This window comes from Pantherophis guttatus, chromosome 1 (assembly GCF_059756535.1).
Source record: "Pantherophis guttatus breed Tessera chromosome 1, ASM5975653v1, whole genome shotgun sequence".
NCBI lineage: Eukaryota > Metazoa > Chordata > Lepidosauria > Squamata > Colubridae > Pantherophis > Pantherophis guttatus.
This window is the reverse complement of record NC_142063.1, coordinates 84,479,991-84,500,999: the sequence shown is the minus strand read 5'-3', so window position 1 is coordinate 84,500,999 and position 21,009 is coordinate 84,479,991. Positions and strand designations below refer to the sequence as shown.

Below are 21,009 nucleotides of genomic sequence, written 5' to 3'. Positions count from 1 at the left end.
CTGCAAGTTCAAATCTCACCAGGCTCAAGGTTGACTCAGCCTTCCATCCTTTCGGGGTAGGTAAAATGAGGACCCGGTTTGTGGGGGCAATAAGCTGACTTTGTATGAAAAAGAACACCACTGGGGGGGGAGCCCTACTAAGCAGGTAGATACAAAAGTATGAAAGCTATTGCTTAACGCATTGTAAGCCACCCTGAGTCTCCGGAAAAGGGCAGCATATAAATCGAACCAATAAATAAATAATATATGACTTCTTCTAACTGCCTCTCATAGATTGTAGCAACTGTCTGAATCTATCAGAATTTTCTCATAAAATTAGCAAGCCAATCAAATGTGCATAAAAGCATGTACTTTGTTGAAAGTCATGATAACTTAAAATAATTTATATTTGGATCTTGCTTCCTTAGGCTTTAGCAAAGAAAGCAAGAGATGGGAAGTTACTTCCAGAAGAATACCAAGGAGGATCTTTGAGGTAATTTAAATACATTTCGGAACAGAATGGCGGGGGCAGGGTGGAGATGTTTGAGATAGTCTTTGTAAATCTCTTACATCTGTGTTTTCCACCTCCATTATAAGGTCCGTGAACAGAACAATGAATGGGGGTTACTTATTTATAAATAAGTACTGCTATATTCACTTCTGTTTTTCCTGCTGTATTTTGAGACTGCTGTCGAGTTGTTTCTTGAATTTAATTCTGCAGCCTTTCAGTGGATAATCAGCCACTTTAATAATGCTCTATCTAGGTGTATTACGAAATCATAATATCTGCTATTTTATAAAATTTGGAATCTGTTACGGTATTTGGATTATTAGGATTGTTACATTCATGAAAATGATTGACTCATAGTAAGCAAGCAAGTCAAAACACTTTTAAGGCTGAGCCTAAAAAGAGGCCAAAAGACTTGGCATTTTCATTTATCAATCCCGTGAATCTGAAATAACACTATGTAGAAATTAGTATAACTTGGAGGAATGACATTTATGCTAGATCACTGAATTGGAAACCGGTTAGCTTCAAACTGGAGATAGTTTGAGTAAATTTAATGAATTTAATTAACCCTTAATTCTTCAGGGCCCTTATACAGCACTTATAGTTGAAGTGGTAAAGGGAAATACATTTCTACAGATCTAATCTTGCAAGAATGGAAAACTGCATCCAGCCCATACTTTCGTTACCTCTCATGCTTGGTAGGTTTGTTGAGAATGGGATCTTAAGGAGAGCAGACATTTTCCCCACCCCCACCCCGTTTGCCCTTCAACGGTTATTTTCTTGAATAAGATAGAAGCTGCAAGCTTTCAAGTGACCAGGAATAACAGGAAGAACTGCTTAGAGGTACAAGGAAAGTAACAAAACGAGAAACTCCTCTTTTGTCAGCATCAACCACATCTTACCTTTCCTAAGAGATAAATTGTGTTGGACTGTTGCTAAAATGAAACAAGGTGTATGTGGCAGTTTTCCTCCCTTTAGAAAGGAAGGCAGCCCTTTCTAATGGCATCTGATTTCCTTTCCAAACTGACTCAAAATCAGAAATTAGTGTGAGTGTAGTGTTAAGAAGAAAAACGTTCCTCTAAAGGAGATCTTCTGTACATATGGACTTTTTGGGGAATGGAATGCTGTTTTGTTTCATATCTTCATATTCTCTAAATCTTGATGGCAAGAATACTGCATATTTGGAAAAATGTCCAAAAAAAAAAAAAAAAGTAACAGCATTTTTATTAGAGTTGCCATGTACAATTTACAGAAGAGAAGATGGACCTTACCTGGCAAGGGGAAGATCATAAAACAGATTTGCAGAATGCTTTCATAAAAACAATGAAACGTATTTCATTGGTTCACTATATTTTAGTGCCAATACCATTTTATCAGATTCCCTAGTATTGATTCTGTTGCAATGGAACAAGCAAGGCTGCTTCCAGACACCTTGAAATCCTCCTGATAGATATTGTATTTTTCGGAGTATAAGACGCACCTTTTTACCCCCCAAAAGGAGGTGAAAATTTAGGTGCGTCTTATACACCAAATGTAGCCTTGCCCACCCACTGGCCCCCACCCTTTGGCCTCTGCCTCACAGCAGTTACCTCCTTGCAAGAAAGCAGCAAGAAAAAATAGCCCCTTTCAGCTTCAGCATAGGTTAATTAGCACAAGTTGATTAGATCAGCTTCCCGATTCTCAGCTGTTTTGTGCAGGACTCTGCTGCTGCAAAGAGTGCTGGAGCAGATTTTTTTTCCCTAGCTATGCTGAAAAAGCGAAACTGAAAGTAAAGCAGGCTCTGCTGTAACGTGACAAAATGAAGCAGGGAGAGATTTCTTTTTATTTTTGCTCACCAAAAAAGGTAGGTGCAAACAATGGGAAATTTAGGGCAAAAGAGGAAAGTTCAAGATTTTAAAACACAAAAGAAAAAAAGCTCTATTTAACTAGGCAATTGTAATAATTGAGATACTATTAATTGTATATTGTGTTGAAAGCAGAAATGGTTAAGTTGTGGTTTGGAGGAATATATGGGGGAAATTATTTGGTTTATTATTATTGGTAAATATAATTAATTGATTTGTAAGAAATTTGATTGCATGGAAATAATTGGAATATTCATATTCATATTGATTAATATACAAAAAAGATAGTTATAACTAATTGATTTATATAAAAATGTTGAATTTGTATTAAACAATTGTAATATTAAATAATTAACCAATGTGAGGATGGATATAAAAATAGATGACAATGGGAAGGGGTATAATATAGAATAGAAGGGAAAAATTGAATTTGATTAAGATTAGAGATGAGAATGAAGGGTAATATTGGTTTTTTTTAAAAAAAATAGATGAGGAATAAATATGGCAAAAAGGAAATATAGAAATTGTAAATTTAATTGAAATGACTAAACACTGTTTAAATTTCTGAACTAGTCAGATACTCTGTTCAAAGAAAATGCATTGTATGTTTGTATGTGTGTTTGTCTAAAAAATAAAAAAAAAACTTTTTTAAAAAAGAACAACCAAAAAAGGTAGGTGTGTCTTATACTCCGGTGCGTCTTATACTCCAAAAAATACAGTATTTTTCCTTACCTCATTAGACACAGGTATTGTAAAACCACAGTGCAACATTGTATCCTTGTAAACAAAAGAATCCTTTTTGCTCAAGCTGCAAAGAGACAGTATAAAACAGTATTAAACTCCCATGCCAGAGTTTAAATCAGATGCATTCAAAATAACTTAGTTTTCAGTGAGTTCAAGATCATATCCAATATTGGTGAGCTGTATACTATCTGTGCATTTCAAAACCTTTAAAGGATTGTGTGGGAGATGATTGCTTGATTTGCATTCTGGTGTTAGTACTAGTGGGTTATTTTTTCAAGTGAATATTTTGTGTTGCGTCATTTAATCAGTACTTCCCAGTCTACTAGATGGAAGCATGTTTAGAATTCATGCATAGTTAACTTCAAAACATCTATTTCCTAGAAGATATGCTACTGAGTGTTTGCCATTATCCCTTCATTATCCCTTCCTATCACCTTGGCTTATTTAAGCTGCAGTCACCATTTTGTTCTCTGAGAAAGACTGTGTTTTTATGTGGCCCTGGGATATTGTTGAAAAAAATAGGTTGTTTTCTTTTTATGTCTGGCCATTTGCCATGTTTTCATTAAAATAATCTCTAAAAATCAGCAGAGCACCTGTGGCCCATTGATGTTCATGGGTCCCAGATTGAGCAGCCAAACAATAGGCGTGAATGGGTAAGCCTTTGCCAATAAAAGTTTGACACTTAACACCTTTAACCTGTTTCCACATCAGCCAAAATGTATAAGATCTATCATATTATCTATCACCATTCTGTTTAGGTACTCACATTTATTTCTACTTAAGCCTTCTATGTTTAGTTCCAAAATATGGATCCGGTGTTCAATATATTTTTTCAGTGAGTCCTTAAAGGACAGCTGTAATCTAATTGCTGCTTCCATAGTTTTGGACCATGAGGGATGCAATATCCAGTTCGGTCACTGTGTGTATAGACCTTTAGCTGCTCCGTTAAGACAGAATGTTGTCTAGGACATAACATTGTGGAGGTAGTCTACACTTCATATCCCTGGGATCCTGATCTGCGAGATCCCTGATCTCATCGCAGCCACACCAGAAACAGTTAGATGGTTAGCTTCCTTTGATATCTATCCCATTGCAATTCTATGGCCCCATATTATGGTGATCATCTTATGGTTTTATCTTAATTTAATATTTTATCTCCTATAGAATGTGAATATTGTTCACATTCTCTTCCTCTCCCTCTCCCTCCGTCCCTGTCTCTCTCTCTCTCTGTGCTGATGCTTTATTTAAACTAAAATCATTGTATTCAATGATTGCATGGCTTCTGTAGATGCCATACATTAAATAAATAAAACAGCTAATGACTCAATAACCATATTTCGTCACATGGAATTTTGAACCAGTTCTTACCCCCAAGTACCCCTACTCTCATGTTGATGAAGAGTGAGACTACTTGACTGTTCTGTTCAAAACCAAATTCAAAATCCAGACTTAATCATCACAACGTATTTATTTCTACCTATCTATACTAAACGGTTTCTGAATTATTTTTCCAAAGTGTCTTATTTTTCTATTTCTTGTCCTTTTTCCAACAAAAGCATCTCAGATCTTGGAATGTTCGGTATCAACAGTTTCATTGGTCTCGTAATGCCTCCTCAAGCCTGCATCTTAGCGGTGGGAGGATCTCGGACAGAACTCACTGTTGTGGAGGATGAAGATGGGAATGAGAAGCTTCGACAACACCAGCTCCTAACGATAACGCTGTCAAGTGATGGTCGGGTGATAAATGATGAACTAGCTTCTAAATTTTTAGACACACTCAAGGCAAACTTGGAGAATCCAATGCGTCTTGCTATGTGTTAAAAGATCAAGATTTCATCCTGTGTTTGACAAAATATTTAAACTGAATTCCAGAAGAAGATAAAAGTCAACTAGGCACAGAAGTTAGGAAAGTATGTATAGTGTGACATGGACAACTTAAACTGCTTATTTATTTAAATAAACTTTAAAGGATGTTTAATGATTTCTATCTCTTGACTTTTATATGTTGAAGTACTATTGTGCATGTTACATCTACAAAACTGGTTCAGAGTAATGTTAGAGTTTATTCTAATATAAATGGATGTTGCCTGTATACCATATAGAACTCTTGGATAAGATTGAATAGATGTATAAAAATACTAAAAGGAAAGAAGACTATCTTTCCTTCGAGCTAAACTTTTATCTACGCTGCATACAAACCGTCTTTTAAGTCTAACCAGACTGAGATGGCAAAATGTAATTGATCTGAGTCAACAGTGTTGCTGTTTAATTTAGCAGTTAAACAGTTCTATTCTAGCAGTTAGAATAGGATTCAGCTATAAAAATCTGACTATATGAAGAATTCTCTGCATACAATAAATACAATGACTAATAGTGATAAATAGTTGAGAAGAAAATGCAAGGTGCCAAAATTCAATTACCTAACAATATTAATCATTAGACTTAAAGTACATTCTACATTCTATTCCTGTTAAACATGTTTTCTACCTATGGTTCTTGGTAATATATATTGTTGTGAGTTTTGAAAACAATGGTTTCAGAATAAAATCTGAACTTAGATATTTGCAGTGGAACTGGTGGTATTGGATTTTTCTCATAGCAGTGCTTCCAGCCATAACCTTGGGACATCATATAAAGAAAGTTTGCCCAAATTTCATGGATCCATTCTTCTTCTATATACAGTAGGCTATAACTTTCAGGCTAACTGGATTGCTGCTGCTTGTATGTAAATCTCAATGTATTTGTATACTTTCAAGTGCAAAAGAGTTCCAATTAGTTCCAATTACCAATAGTTCCAATTACCCTTGCATATATGTGCTAGTCGTTCCCGACTCTAGGGGGCGGTGCTCATCTCCATTTCAAAGCCGAAGAGCCATTGCTGTCCGAAAACGTCTCCATGGTCATGTGCCCGGCATGACTAAATGCGAAAGGCGCATGGAACACTGTTACAGGTGAAACTCGAAAAATTAGAATATCGTGCAAAAGTTCATTTATTTCAGTAATGCAACTTAAAAGGTGAAACTAATATATGAGATAGACTCATTACATGCAAAGTGAGATAGTTCAAGCCTTGATTTGTCATAATTTTGATGATTATGGCTTACAGCTCATGAAAACCCCAAATTCACAATCTCAGAAAATTAGAATATTACATGAAATCAATAAAACAAGGATTGTACATAGAACAATATCGGATCTCTGAAAAGTATAAGCATGCATATGTACTCAGTACTTGATTTGGGCCCCTTTTGCATCAATTACTGCCTCAATGCAGCGTGGCATGGATGCTATCAGCCTGTGGCACTGCTGAGGTGTTATGGAAGACCAGGATGCTTCAATAGCGGCCTTCAGCTCTTCTGCATTGTTCGGTCTCATGTCTCTCATCTTTCTCTTGGCAATGCCCCATAGATTCTCTATGGGGTTCAGGTCAGGCGAGTTTGCTGGCCAATCAAGCATAGTAATCCCATGGTCATTGAACCAGGTTTTGGTACTTTTGGCAGTGTGGGCAGGTGCCAAGTCCTGCTGGACAATGAAGTCAGCATCCCCATAAAGCTCGTCTGTGGAAGGAAGCATGAAGTGCTCCAAAATCTCGTGGTAGACGGCTGTGTTGACCCTGGACTTAATGAAGCAAAGTGGAACACCAGCAGATTACAAGGCTCCCCAAATCAACATAGACTGTGGAAACTTCACACTGGACTTCAAGCATCTTGCCTCTCCATTCTCCCTTTAGACTCTGGGTCCTTGGTTTCCAAATGAGATGCAAAAGTTGCTCTCATCAGAAAAGGGGACTTTGGATCATTGAACAACAGACCAGTTCTTTTTTTCTTTAGCCCTGGTAAAACGCTTCTGACATTGTTTGTTGTTCAGGAGCGGCTTCACGAAGAATATGATATTTGAAGCCCATGTCCAGGATCCGTCTGTGTGTAGTCGCTCTTGATGCACTGACTCCAGTCTCTGTCCACTCCTTGTGAAAGTCCCCAACACTTTTGAATGGCCTTTTCCTGACAACCCTCTCCAGGCTGCGGTCATCCCTGCTGCTTGTGCATCTTTTTCTTCCACACTTTTCCTTTCCACATAACTTTCTATTAATGTGCTTTGATACAGCACTTTGGGAACATCCAACTTCTTTTGCAATTACCTTTTGAGGCTTTCTCTCCTTATGGAGGGTGTCAATGATGGTTTTCTGCACAACTGTCACAGCAGTCTTTCCCATGATTGTGATTCCTATTGAACCAGACTGAGAGACCATTTAAAGGCTCAGGAACCCTTTGCAGGTGTTATGGCTTATTTAGCTGATTAGAGTGGGACACTTTGAGCCTAGAATATCGAACCTTTTCACAATATTCTAATTTTCTGAGATTGTGAATTTGGGGTTTTCATGAGCGGTAAGCCATAATCATCAAAAGTATGACAAATCAAGGCTTGAACTATCTCGCTTTGCATGTAATGAGTCTATCTCATATATTAGTTTCACCTTTTAAGTTGCATTACTGAAATAAATGAACTTTTGCACGGTATTCTAATTTTTCGAGTTTCACCTGTACCTTCCCATCAAACGTGGTCCCTATTTTTCTACTTGCATTTTTTACGTGTTTTCGAATTGCTGGGTACATATTACTTAAACCATCTTTCAACTGTATTTGAACATTTAAATATAAGTGATTGTTGTTATATTTTGTTTGAATACACAGAATTAAATTTCAGCTAGGCAGTTCAGTATGGAAAATACTTTTGCTGTTCCAAATGTAACTTGTCAGAATGTTCACTGTCCATATTTCAAAAGGTGTATTCTTGATATTCAAGGCACTCCATATGGAATTCAAAATTTAATTAAACTTTAAGGGTTAAATGACTTTTAACCCTCACCCCACCCTCAGTCTAGTATGAAATATATACCACTCAACTTCTGTATCTGCTGAATTTGGAATTGAGACTCATTAACCTTAATGGGATTCTCTTCTGGATAGGTATATACAAGATTGCTTTGCTATTCACAATTGCCAGATTTACTGAAACAATTTCCTCATAAATCTTTTCAGTGAATAGCCATGAGGGTTTTTTCAGCTTTATAATTACATAGTTACTAATGAAATACAATATGTCCTTGCATATTTGCTGCTAAATTTAAACATTCAAGCTCTAATTGAAGTAGCTTCATCTTGGCTACATTGAAATAATATAGTACATCCTGCCTTAAAACTGTACTCTTGTTAAAATTCATCTTGGGAAGGTTTCTGATTCATGGTAGAATAAAAGAAAGTTCACATTACAATAGTTTCTTATGGGCTTAATTAGTTGGCACGCTACAGTTGCCACTAGGAGTATTCAGTGCTTCTAGCAAGATTTCATTCAGCATAGTTATGGTTCGCAAATAGGCTCCCAAAGGAGAGAGAATCATCCCTGTTTCGGAGAAAAATTATCAAGCTTAAAATAATAACTCTTTAGTAAAGTAGCTTTGCTTTGCCATTGAAAATGTTTTCAATATTTTAAAAAGATCTTTTTAACATTTATTTTTAATAGGTGTATCCTCTTTTCTCTTTATTGTTTGAAAAAGACTTCCTGTGTCCTAGTTCCATAACAACTGGGCCTATGCAAAATATATTTGTGACCAAGGCAGATCCTTTGAATAATCAAGTTAAATCTCTCCTCACTAGTTGATACAGCCTCAGACTGTACCAATTTGTCCTGACTGTAAAGCTAACAAACTACTTTTAGAAATATAATTTATACATTTATAGACATTTGTATACATATCTTCCCTGTACTAGCCCATTTATAGGAATGTTGGGAATTTCAAACATACTGTATCTCTGGCATCTTTCTTTTTACATGAAACTATTGTCTGGTTTATAAAGCATACCTAAGATATAGTGTGGTTACACTGAATGCATTATTAAAACTAGGCGCATGGGCAAGATTGTAAGCAAGTGAGAGAGTGGCACTTGCAATCAGATCTTCCTCAAGGACCATCAGGACACTGGTGACTTCTTTAGATTATTTGGACTAATGGCTAGTATAGTTGAGCAGCCATCAAAAGAACAATGAAGGTTTCTGGTTTCAGGGCAATTGGTTTGTTTTCCTTTTACTCTCAGCTCCTGTTTAATCAGGCAGTAGTTTCTTCATACTTCCATTATCATTCATTTTCGGTAGAGGATGAATCAGTGCAGTCATTACTGTGTCTGCTTCCAGTCATGGACTCATCTGGTTTTCTAGACTCTGTTGCTAGTCATTCACTGTTTATTTTACCAAGAGCCGGGATCTTACAACACAGTGCTGGGATTTCTCTCTTTATCTTCCTGCTCTTGAAATTGATAAGAGTGCCTATTGTGTCAATGATTTAAAACTTTTTCATAGCCTTATTGCAGTTAAAATGTTTCTCATTTCTGCTCCCTGTTGCGTCACTCTGTTTTGAGTAGAATTTAACACAGAACTGAGTAACTTCTAGTTACTTTTTAAAACTGAGAAACAGTCTTTTTTGTGTAATTAAATATGCTTCACCGGTACAAGCAAAACAAATGTTTGAAAATAGCAGATCAACGGTAGAAAGCGACATTATCATTGTTCACTATTATATGTTAATCAGGCCACCTACAAATTGGGCATGATATTTTAAGAACAACAGACAAATGAGAAGCAAGTCCCAGAAGACCAAGATCATAATGGACCTGGAAGATACAATTTAGGAGAATTGGTTAATATTACTGAATATGTTTAGCTTGGAAAAGAGAAGATTGTGGGGAAGCATATTAATTATTTCCAAGAATCTGAAGGGCTGATTTATCTGTTTACTGGGCTGAGAGGAGGAAGAAGAATGATAAAATTATTTAGCATGGACATGCACTGCAACTTATTGATAGTGAGGAACAGAGGCTTTCTATGATAATCCTTATAGTATTCAGAGTGAACAATTATCTCATGGTCTCAAACTTTGGATATTTCTTTCCAGTTCAAATTCCATATAATATTACAGTTAAAAAATACAAAAAGTTGTCTATGCATCTATGTATACCTAATAAAATAACCTATATGTCAGACTTCGATGGACATTATAATTGTTATAATCAGTACACAATATCATTTGGTAACTGTTTCTTGATAGTTGCCTTCAAGCAAAGTCTCAAGTTACATAAGTTATATAAGGAGCAGTGGAAAAGAGCCCACCAAAGATGCGTGCAAAAGTTTGGAAATATTAGAGCTGTGCAGAGATTAGCCTGGGCATGTATGTAGCACCTGTAGGGAGCTCTTTGGAACAGCTGTAGCAACTAATGTGCAATCCTGGGAAAAAATTATTTTCTTTGAGCTGTTTCCAAGAGGTGCCATTTGCATATCCCCATGGCCGTCCAATGTGGATCTCTGCCCACAGGGCTCTATTACCATTTTATTAACAAGGCACTGTCTATGTCAAGGGTGGGAGTGGGAGTGTTATGGCTGGAAATAGTGATACAGCTGCTTGGATGAACTGACATGGGTTTGCTCACACTGAGCTGGCTCCCCTGGTAGAAGGAGGCTGTGGAATAAGAGTGATGATCTAATTTGGAAGATGCCCAGTGGGAAAAATTAAGTCAGAAGGTTATCTTCCATTGCAGCTTCATAATAAGCTTGAGCTGCAAGTATGGGCTGGCATTATGTCGAAACCAAACAAGAAGTTTGATTGGTCAGACTTACTCAAAAAATTTGGCATCCAATCACTTCAAGGGGGCAGGGGGTAGACTCAGCATGAGAAGAACTAATTATTTAACTAATTAGTTTAAATAAGGTCCCTCGCCCAATTAGCAAGCATTTCCCTGCCCCTCCACCACATCCTTGTAGCACAGTCCTAATGTACGTCTGGTCTTTCACTGCAATATGTTAAGTTTTGGTTTCAGTAATGGAGGGATTAACCCTGCTGCTTTGAAAATGGAATCTCTTCATTTCAGTCTAACAAAAGTTTTCTAATAAATGCAGATGTTTTATGCAAGAAGTATAAGTTTTAGAAGTTTTCTAATAAATGCAGAATGATTTATACAAGAAAACATGATGGTAAGGTGGAAGACTCCTGAGATATTAGAGCTAGCTTTTATTTTAAATGGGCCGTTGATCATATTTTTGAATGATTTCTATATTTTAAAAATGCCCTTGCATTCCTTAAAGAGTATGAGAAATACGAACAGAATAAGAATAGGGCAGAACTATTTGTATTTCATCTTGATGATTTGCAAGCAACATAGCCCATATGAAACCTGTAAAATGAAGTTACTTTCCTGGAGTCTGGAGTTGTGTCTTTCAAATTCATTCAAGAATTTATCATTCTGTTCTGCCTGTTTTGCCCAGGCTTAAATAGCAATTATGAATGTGATTGTGTGTGTTAACTAGGGAATTTTTCTACATAATGGCTGTATTATTTCAGGAAGGCCAGTAGGTTTTGATGCAACCAGTAATCATAAATTCCTACATTTCAGCTTAATTTACATTATACATTTATTGTAACCTTGAAAAATGGTTATGAGTTGCAGGCATATTTGCACTTCCAACAATATATCAATAGAAATTGTATTACTGAATAACGGAAAGTCTTCTGAGAAAAACAGAAATCAAAGATACATTTTAAATTTGACAGTCTCATTTTTGAATGTTCTATATTCTTCTTAATCATGCTAAATTCTAGCATATGGCGCTCATGAACAAACATTGCCTATATTTTATTCCCATCTTGGTGATTGCAAGAGCTATTCAGAAAAAGCATCATGTGATTGCAACTAATAAATAAGATAATTAGCCCAGTATCTCTTAGACTCTCAGAGAGAAAAGCACCTCAGCAATATTGAAGGCAGTTTCTTTTAAAACTTGCTAATGAACAGAATATTTTCTTGTTGACTGATTTTAAATAATTGAATTTAAGCTCTACCAAACATTGAAGTTATACTTTGACATATTCTAAAAATACAATTACTGTAGGGTACCATTTTAAATGGTTGTTGTGCTTCATTAAAATACCTGCTACTTAAACCTTTGCCCAATTTTGAAAACTGTCGAATTCCCAATGTAATGACATACAATGTATTAATAACATAATATTTTTAAAAAAGAAAGAAAAAAATTCATTTGCTATTGTTATTAGATTAAACTCTATATACAATCAAAGCAGCAGTGGGATTCAAATCCCGTCGCTACCGGTTCACTTATGGGCTCACTCACGCGTATGCATGACACTTCTACGCATGCGCAGAGACATCTGGGGTGGGCGGAGCTTCCCGCCACCACTGCTACCGGTTCGCCTGATCTGGGGCAAACTGGTAGCAATCACCACTGAATCAAAGACCGAAATACATATGCCAATGCCAGTGCAAATCTGAACAACAAGGAAACCCTGATAATATACTGAGGAATGAGGTGTTAATTTTGCCTGGCAGACGGCAGTGGCAACATAGCAGAATGTTGTGATCTGTCTAGAAATGTCCATTTCCTGTGAGCAAACAGAAAATAATCTTTTGAGTATCTAAAAATAAGGCTGGGAGATTATATATTGTAATTTGAAGAGCAAAGATATATAAGAATTTTAGACTACAAACAGGACCAGAATTTCCATTGTTAAGTAAGATAGTTGGTGAGTGAGTTTCATTCAATTTTATCACCTTTTTTGCCAGTATGCTGTATGCTCTGCATGATACTATGTTCTTTTAGAAGTTCCATCTGTATTTATTCATCTTTTGATTCAGTGGGCGTTTTGTAAATGTGGACACAAACATTTAAAATCTCAATAATCAAACGAGGATACGTAACAGCAATTTATAGAAATACTCCAAAAAGTATCTTTATTATAAAGCCATACTTCGCATCTTCCAAAGAACTTTCATTACTTTAAATTCTCAGAAGCTTGCTAAATTCCAAGGTATATTATAATAATAAGCATTAAAAAAATCCAAAGAAATCCTCAGGCATTAGGAGATTTCAACACAGCGTTATCTTCAATAGATCTGAATAAATTAATAAATAAATTAATTTTATGGTGATTTAGATTAGTATGGCTTGCAATCTTTCAGATTAGATTCTAAAAAGGTGCTTTGGAACCCTCTTGGCATATATGTAGCAGCTGATTGCAATTCTTCAAAGCAGCCATGTCATTTCCAGGGTTCATGTAGCAACAAAAGAAGGGAGATGTGCAATCCTGAAAAAAAGATGCAGCTGCTTTAAAGAGTTGCAGAGAGGTGCTACGTTCATGCTCCAAAATGCTATACAGTATCTGTCTGAATTATTTCCTCAGCATGCCGCACAAGCCTATTATGGTAAGTAACAATTGATCAAGGTAACAATTGCAGAACTATTAACAGGCAAAATAGAATTAGACCAGCAGAGGGCAATCTGAGCAACTAAATTATTTTTTTGTGGATTTTTTTTTTCTCTTTGACTATTTCAATGCAACCTTGATCTTTGCTTCCTATTGAATAGATTTTTCTGGGTAGGAATTTTAGATACATATATTTCAAATATTCATAATTGGTTACTGGATGCATGCCATCAAAAATAGTATTAATAAACACTCTTTTTCTAGGCTATTTGAATAATAACAATCCATCAACTCCCTAAAATATGTCCTTTCTCTATAACTATATCTGCATTCTTGAAATTGCAATCAAGCCTCTTTCAAGATCAACCATTGGCTTCATGAGGACATTCATGTTGGCTTCTTAGCAAAAAATATGGAAGCAGTGTAGCATTGCCTCCCCCCCTCCCCAATCTTCCAGTTAAGCCTTAGTCTCCCATCTAAGCTCAAGCTATCCTTAACCAGGATACCACTTGAGATCAGCCAAGATTGGCTAGATAGTGCCAACTCCTGACACAATACTTCAATAAAAAATAAAGTCTCCATTGAGTCAAGCTCAGTTCTCTATGACTTCATTAGCATATCCATGTAGTTTTTCTTGGCAAGGCTACAGAGATAGTATGGAATTGCCTTGTTCTGAGTGTGCCTTTCACTTCATAGTCTAACCCGTGATTTCCTAAAGCTCCTAACTAGTCCTGATGTTGCTGAGTTTCCAAGCAAAACAAAAAGCTCTTCCTGCCCTGACCTAGGTTTCCTGAGTCAGTAAAACGCACAAGTAGTCCCAAAAACCTGTTTTATTTTAACAGCTGTGAATTCTGTTCATTCACAGATGAGTCCCAAATAGTTGTAAAGAGTCCTTCGCAGTGGTGGGTTTCAAAACTTTTTATTACCGGTTCTGTGGGTGTGGCTTGGTGGGTGGGATATGGTTTGGTGGGCGTGGCAGGGGAAGGATACTGTAAAATGTCCATTCCCTCCCCAATCCAGGGGAAGGTTACTGCAAAATCCCCATTTCCTCCCAATCAGCTGGGACTTGGAAGGCAGAGAATAAATGGGGGTGGGGCCAGTCAGAATTTTTACTACCGGTTCTCCGAACTACTCAAAATTCCCGCTACCAGTTTTCCAGAATTTGTCAGAACCTGCTGAAACCCACCTCTGGTCCTTCTGGATAAGGCTGATAATCACCCACTTTTATCTGCCTTGACATGCTGCCAAAGACCTAATTGGCAAAGCCATATGGAGTCCAGAATCAAACAGAGCTTCAGACTTTAAACTGCACAGAATTAACAATGTTGCTTCCTGCAAAGGCCCACGTGCCTTTGCTCCTCTTTTAAGTCTTATGGGAGGGGCCAATCATCTCCAAGCCCTACTCCCAAGTCATCCCTTTTGTTTTAACTGTTCTTGCCTTCTGACAGCTCTGCGCATACGCACACTGGGAACAGGCTCCCCCTGTTCCTCTGCCTCACTGAAGTCTGACTCTGGGGACTTTGGAGGCAGCACATACCTCCCAGATGGCCCTTTCTCTGCCTCCAATGCAGAGTCCTCGTCCGAGCCTTCTCAGACTCCAGGACTGGCCCATGTTCCTCCCCAGCCTCCTCACTGTCCGACTCTGCTGCCAACTTTGCAGGCTGCTGGTGGATCACAACACTTCCCTAAACTGTCATCATCGACCAGACCTTGAGCCAAAATAAAATATATCGGTATAAGACGTGAGGCTTCCAGAACGGCCAGTTTCTACCCTGCTGTTTTGCTACACTAAGTAGAGACGGGAGATTTGTGGAATCAAAAACAACAGATGCAGACATTTTTGTTAAGGAAAGCATGGCAAAAGTACAACTTTTAAGTGAAAAATATAATACAGAGAGGAAATATCCACAGACAATAAAACAAAACATAGCAGCCTTTATAAAGACAGGTAAATACAGAATATCACATCACTTCAGTAGCTATGAACCCTGTCAAAGGCAGCCCTGGGCATTCCCCCAGATTGTTCTAAGTGATGTACAGTATCTTTCCTGGGTGTGTCTACACTGAGGCTCATCTCTTAGGAGTAATTTAAAGAACATCAATAATCACTTCTGTTGTTCTGAGAAATTAATCTTCTCAATCATTGTGATATAAGCTGTGGAGAGATAAAGAAAACATGCCTGTCCTCGACAATCTGACTACATCAAGTGATTCTGAAATCATGCTATCTGACATCATGTTCTAAAATCAAAGGACGTAAGATTCCAGTTAAGCTATTAGTTACTGGTTGACATTAAAAAAGAAAATCCAGGCTCGTTGGAAAATGCATTCCACTACATACTTGCTCTTCTTCCACAATTCCACTACTATTCTACTACTATGAGCTGTGGTGGCGCAGTGGTTAGAATGCAATACTGCAAGCTCCTTCTGCTGACTGCCGACTGACTGCAGTTCAGTAGTTCGTTTCTCACCGGCTGAAGGTTGATTCAGCCTTCTATCTTTCCAAGGTGGGTAAAATGAGGACCCAGATTGTTGGGGGCAATAGGCTGACTCTGTAAACCATTTAGAGAGAGCTGTAAAGCACTGTGAAGCGGTATATACATCTAAGTGTTATTGCTATTATCACATGCTGACAATGACTTGATGCTCAGTTACTGTATGCGGCACATGTTAAGTAAAGAAATTGATGGATTCTCCAGTTTTAATGCACAACCAGGTAATTGCATCAAAGTGCCACCTACCGGTCAGTGAAACAATCTGCTGATTAAATAACACTGCCCCAATAATCAGATCAGAAACTGGTGCTATCCTAACAATTATAATGTGAAAAGGGATTTAGTTAAAGAAAGTGATTGTTGGATTCCTCTGGCTTCCCCCCACCCACCCCACTGAACATCACCTGATGGCAGGAAAAGCCAATTCTTCTGCTTTATAGTGAGTGGAACTGAGCTGTTTGATTAGTTGGTTCAGCTATCTGTTAACCTGACTAATAAGGGGCAGAGGTGGAAGCCAATTCAGCTACCTGATCAAGCAGCTTTTTGAAATAACGTCTCCCTAAATTCATACAGATGGTCCCCAATGTACGATCACAATTGAGCTCAAAATTTCTGTTGCTAAGTGAGACAGTTAAGTGACTTTTGCCCCACTTTATGACCTTTCTTGCCACAGTTGTTAACTGAATCACTGCCATTATTAAGTTAGTAACATGGTTAAGTGAATCTGGCGTCACTATGTCACCCCGTTGACTTTGCTTGTCAAGAGGTCGTGAAAGATGATTGTGTGACTCCAGAACACTGCAACGGTCATAAATATAAATTAGTTATCAAGGCATCTGAATTTTGATCAGGTGATCACGGGGATGCTGCAACAGTCATAAGTGTGAAAAACAGTGAAAAGTCACTTTTTTTAGTGCCGTTGTAACTTTGAACAGTCTGTCAGCGTTCCAGAAAGTCCCCAACTCCAAGTAAAAACCAGAAACTTCCACGCTGCCACAGTCACTAAACAAATAGTTGTAAATCAAGGACTACCTGTATTCCAAAAAACCCAGCTTGGCTGATGGGTTTTGGGTCAAAGTAGGACCTTTTGGCATCCATTACGTTCCCAGTACATTCCTTCTCCCAACCTAGCAATCAGTTTGCAGGCCTTAGAGAGGTGATGAGAGGGGCGAATGAGATAGATCCAAGAACTGACAGATCCAGGGGAAGGGATTGTGAAGTGTAGCAGGGGAACTTCCTCCCACTTCTTCACCACACAGCACTTTCATAATGCCTGCCGGTTCTTCATTCTGATCATGAAATCAAAGTGATCCCACTTTCAAAGACATTGGTTTGGAAGTCTGGCAGGTATAAAAATGTTCTGTTGCCCAATCCCAAATAACCTTTAACTGGGATATATTAACCCATAGCGATCATGGAAAACTATAGGAGATCTATCAGACTTTCCTTCATACATTAAACCATCTTACTTTCATTATTTATTCCTGAGTGTTCTGAAAACTCACTGTCTGCAGGATGTATTTTTCCCAGTGTTGGTAATATTCAATATTTGTATGAAAAGACTTTTATCTGGTGAATTGCTAATTCATTTTAGGGAAATGATATCACTGAATAGCAATCTTAACTTTGCATGTAAAAAGAATATTTTTATTATTAAGCAAGGCAGTCTGTCTGAAGTAGTTTTTCAATTGTAAAAAAATAGCATTACAAATTGTGACTCAGGGAAAAATGAACTCTGTGATGTGCCCATTTTTTTAAACATGGTTGACTAAAGATCACACCCCTGTTCCATCCCTTCTGATTCCACCCTGAGCTCTGATTCACTTTTTCAATTTATTGTTAATGTACACTTCAAATCCATGTAATTGGTTGCGGCTAACCAAGTTATTTTAATTGCACCAAAAGCAAGTACAGTCTCTTCTTTGGTGCACTTAATACTTATATTACCAAAAGAAAACTCTTAAGAGACAGAGACTACCGATATAAACTACTGAGAAGAAAGAAAGAAAAATTATATTGTGTGATAGACTTAAAACATCTCGCAAACGGCTTAAACAGATTTTGCTTCTCCAGTTACACTCTTTAGTGTATCAGGACAATTTAGTTGAACAGAGTGAAACTGTTAAAGCAAGGAAAGAAGTATGAAATATTGGAGTTTAGAAGGCAAATGAAACCTTGATTGCAAAGTGTCCTTAATACATTGCTGTTTTTTAGTTATTTTGATATTTAATACCGGTAGTAAAAAAAAACAACAACACAGAATTGTAGGGCCATGCAGCAAAGAAGCTAAGAAGAACACAAGCACATAACGCATCACATCATACATGAATTATAATACTCAGCAAATGATTCAACGAGCAGGAAATAAGACAAAGAGATATGATGTCTCCTTGGCTACTTAATTCATGTATAGTTAAATGTATGATGAATGTTTCTGGTAATACTAAAGGTGTGGTCATAGATATGCAGCAAATGCTGGACTGAATGATGCAAGCAAAGAAAATATATCTGGAAATTATATTCTTCAAGGAGTGTCTGTCTCTCATAATATTTGCCCAACCGATTCGATCCTGTAGGGTTGGCACGCTCCAGGTTCCTCTTAGGACTTCAAAAGTCTACCATGTTTGTAGCAGTACCTGCACTCTGGAACGAGAGCCCTTTCCCCAAAAATCTAAAAGCTCTCATTCTGCTGTTTATAAGAAGTGCCATGAAGACTTGATCCTTCACCCAGGCCTTTGATGAGAGAGAGCAAGACCACTTGCTTCAATGCTCTTGCCATCTTTTAACTTTTTTAAAGTTTTATTGGTGTTATTCTTTTGTTGTTGTAAGCCATCCAGAGTAATTGACAGTCAGATGACATAGAAGTTTAATAAATTATTAATATTTATTCTTATTATTCAAAGGTCAGGGTAGTTAAATCTAATGGAGAATGGAGCGAATACTGTACTGTCATTGCAAGTTGGTATGGAGAGCCACAAAGATGTCCTTGCAGAAACTAGAAAGTGACAATTAAAAAAAAAACATGCTTTAAGTCCAGGAAACTAAGAAAATTGTAGGAAAACAAACTGCCCTGACTTCCTAGGGAATAAGGAGGGGGGAAAACACAGACAGATTTTCCAAATGTTGTTACTATAGCTTAAACCAATAAAGTAAAGTTATTCTTATTTTATCCTGCCCTTTTTAAATATAAATATAACTGAAGGAGATTAATATATCCAATACTGGTGTCTTAACCACTAAATTGGCTCTCGGGTTCTAGCATTTTTGTCTCTTTCCTGACTTGAACCAGCTCAAAGGGCTGTTATTATACAGAAATGGTGAAAACTAGAGCAGGTAGATAAATTTGTGTACCTTAGTCAATTATTTACTAAGGGTGAGAAAATAGATGAAGAAATAATCAAATATGTAAAAATTGTAGATAGCACGTGATCTATTACAAAGAATGGATGTTTATTGAAAGAAGTAAAAAATGTAAAAGAGTGGAAGAACAGATGATTTTTAAGGCTAGAAAGACATGGAGAGGGAAATATGACATAAACTAGCTGTAGCTATGTCCCTTTTCTTTCTTGTAATCATATCCTATTTTATTCTTATTGTCTCTGGCTTAGTGTTCTCATCTCTTCTTCGTGCTCTGCATACACTTCTTAGTCTGAAAGGGAATAACAAAATGAATACTATGTTCTTGACTGAGGAGGACTTCAACTACATCTGCACCAGATACAAATTCATTTTGCTGTAAGAGAAAGTAGAGGAGCTGAAGGCACATTGGGCCACAGTGAGACTCATTAGGGAAGACAAGACATTTCTGGATATAGCAGAGGAATTTCTCTAAAATGGTCAGGAAGGAAGAGACCACCATAAAGAAAGCAGGTGTCCCAGGCCAGAACCTTAAGTAGTCCTTATCATTGAAGCTACGCTATCAGTGTCAGTGGATGGTAACTTGCAGACTTCTGGAGAAAAGTTTTCATCCAGCAGTTTGGAACTGCAAAGGGAGATGCTCAGATTCCCACAGAGGGAAGGAACTTGCCATCTGCCCTGAAGAGGAAAAAGTGTGTGTTGAAAATGAATGACTCACTACTGAGAGGAATGGAGGTGGCAATTTGCAAATCAGGCAAGGAAAGTGTGTTGCCTCCCAGGTTCCAAGATCCAAGACATGATAGACAGAGTGAATAATTAAAGTCACTAACCTCTGTCTCTCTCGTCTCCTTCATGGAATGAATGATGCTGCTAGAAAGAGGTTGAATAGTTTAGCAGGAAGTTAAGTAAGAAAGAAAAAAGGGCTTGAGCACAGGTAGTGTTTCCACATATTTCCAACTGAATGACATGGCCTGAGAGTAAAATTCAGGATTCTGAAGGGGAACTGCTGGTTCTAGGGATGATGCCATCAAGAAAACAGATTAGTATTCTAGATTTCAAGACGTCAGTAAGAGAAAAACACCTTTAAAGCGCTCCATGGCTTAGGACCTGGTTATCTACGGGACCGCCTACTACCACCAATAGCCTCCCACCGGCCAGTATGCTCTCATAGAGAGGGACTCCTCCGGGTGCCGTCAGCCAAACAGTGTCGACTGGCGGCCCCTAGGGGGAGAGCCTTGTCTGTAGGGGCACCTACCGTCTGGAATGAGCTACCCCCGGAGATACGGAGGATCCCGGATCTGTGCACCTTCCGCCGCGCTGTGAAGACCTTTTTATTCCATCAGGCGGGCTTGGCCTAATCTCTTCCCTCTTCTTAATATGTAAATTTTAATCTGTTTTTAAATTATTGGGGTGTTTTAATCTGTCTGGGCCAAAATGATTTAATTTGATTTTATCTGGTTTTTAAATTTTTTGTATCTATGTATTTTATTGTTTGGCTGTTCACCGCCCTGAGTCCTTTGGGAATAGGGCGATATACAAATCAAATAAACAAACAAACAAACAAAGAAAAAGTAAGAACTCCTCCATGGAAGGAGGGAGGGAGGGAAGGAGGGACAGAAGGAGAGAGAGAGAGACAGAGACAGAGAGAAAGAAAGAGATTGTTTAATTCCAGTAGTGCGCTTGTCTTTTACTAAAAGGAAAAAGTGGTCCAACCTTCCAGAAACCAGATCACAGAGGGTGGCTGAGACTGGAGTTTTTCAAAAGGAGATCCAGCTCAAAATAAGGATGAATTTATTGATGATGAAAGCTACAGTA

At 37.7% G+C, this 21,009-nt stretch overlaps 1 protein-coding gene across 2 annotated transcripts in view; it reads left to right on the top strand.

Moving 5' to 3' along the window:
- Positions 1-5,637, top strand: part of PDHX (pyruvate dehydrogenase complex component X) — a 41,235-nt gene extending 35,598 nt beyond the window's left edge. The window contains exons 10-11 of one of the 2 annotated variants that reach the window (XM_034417359.3): positions 408-472; positions 4,635-5,637. In XM_034417359.3, coding sequence (XP_034273250.1) covers positions 408-472; positions 4,635-4,899 — 330 coding nt within the window. In that variant the 3' untranslated portion in view covers positions 4,900-5,637. The remainder of the gene's footprint in view (positions 1-407; positions 473-4,634) is intronic. The other variant, XM_087877269.1, reaches the window with a different exon arrangement.
- The last annotated feature ends 15,372 nt before the right edge of the window (positions 5,638-21,009 follow it).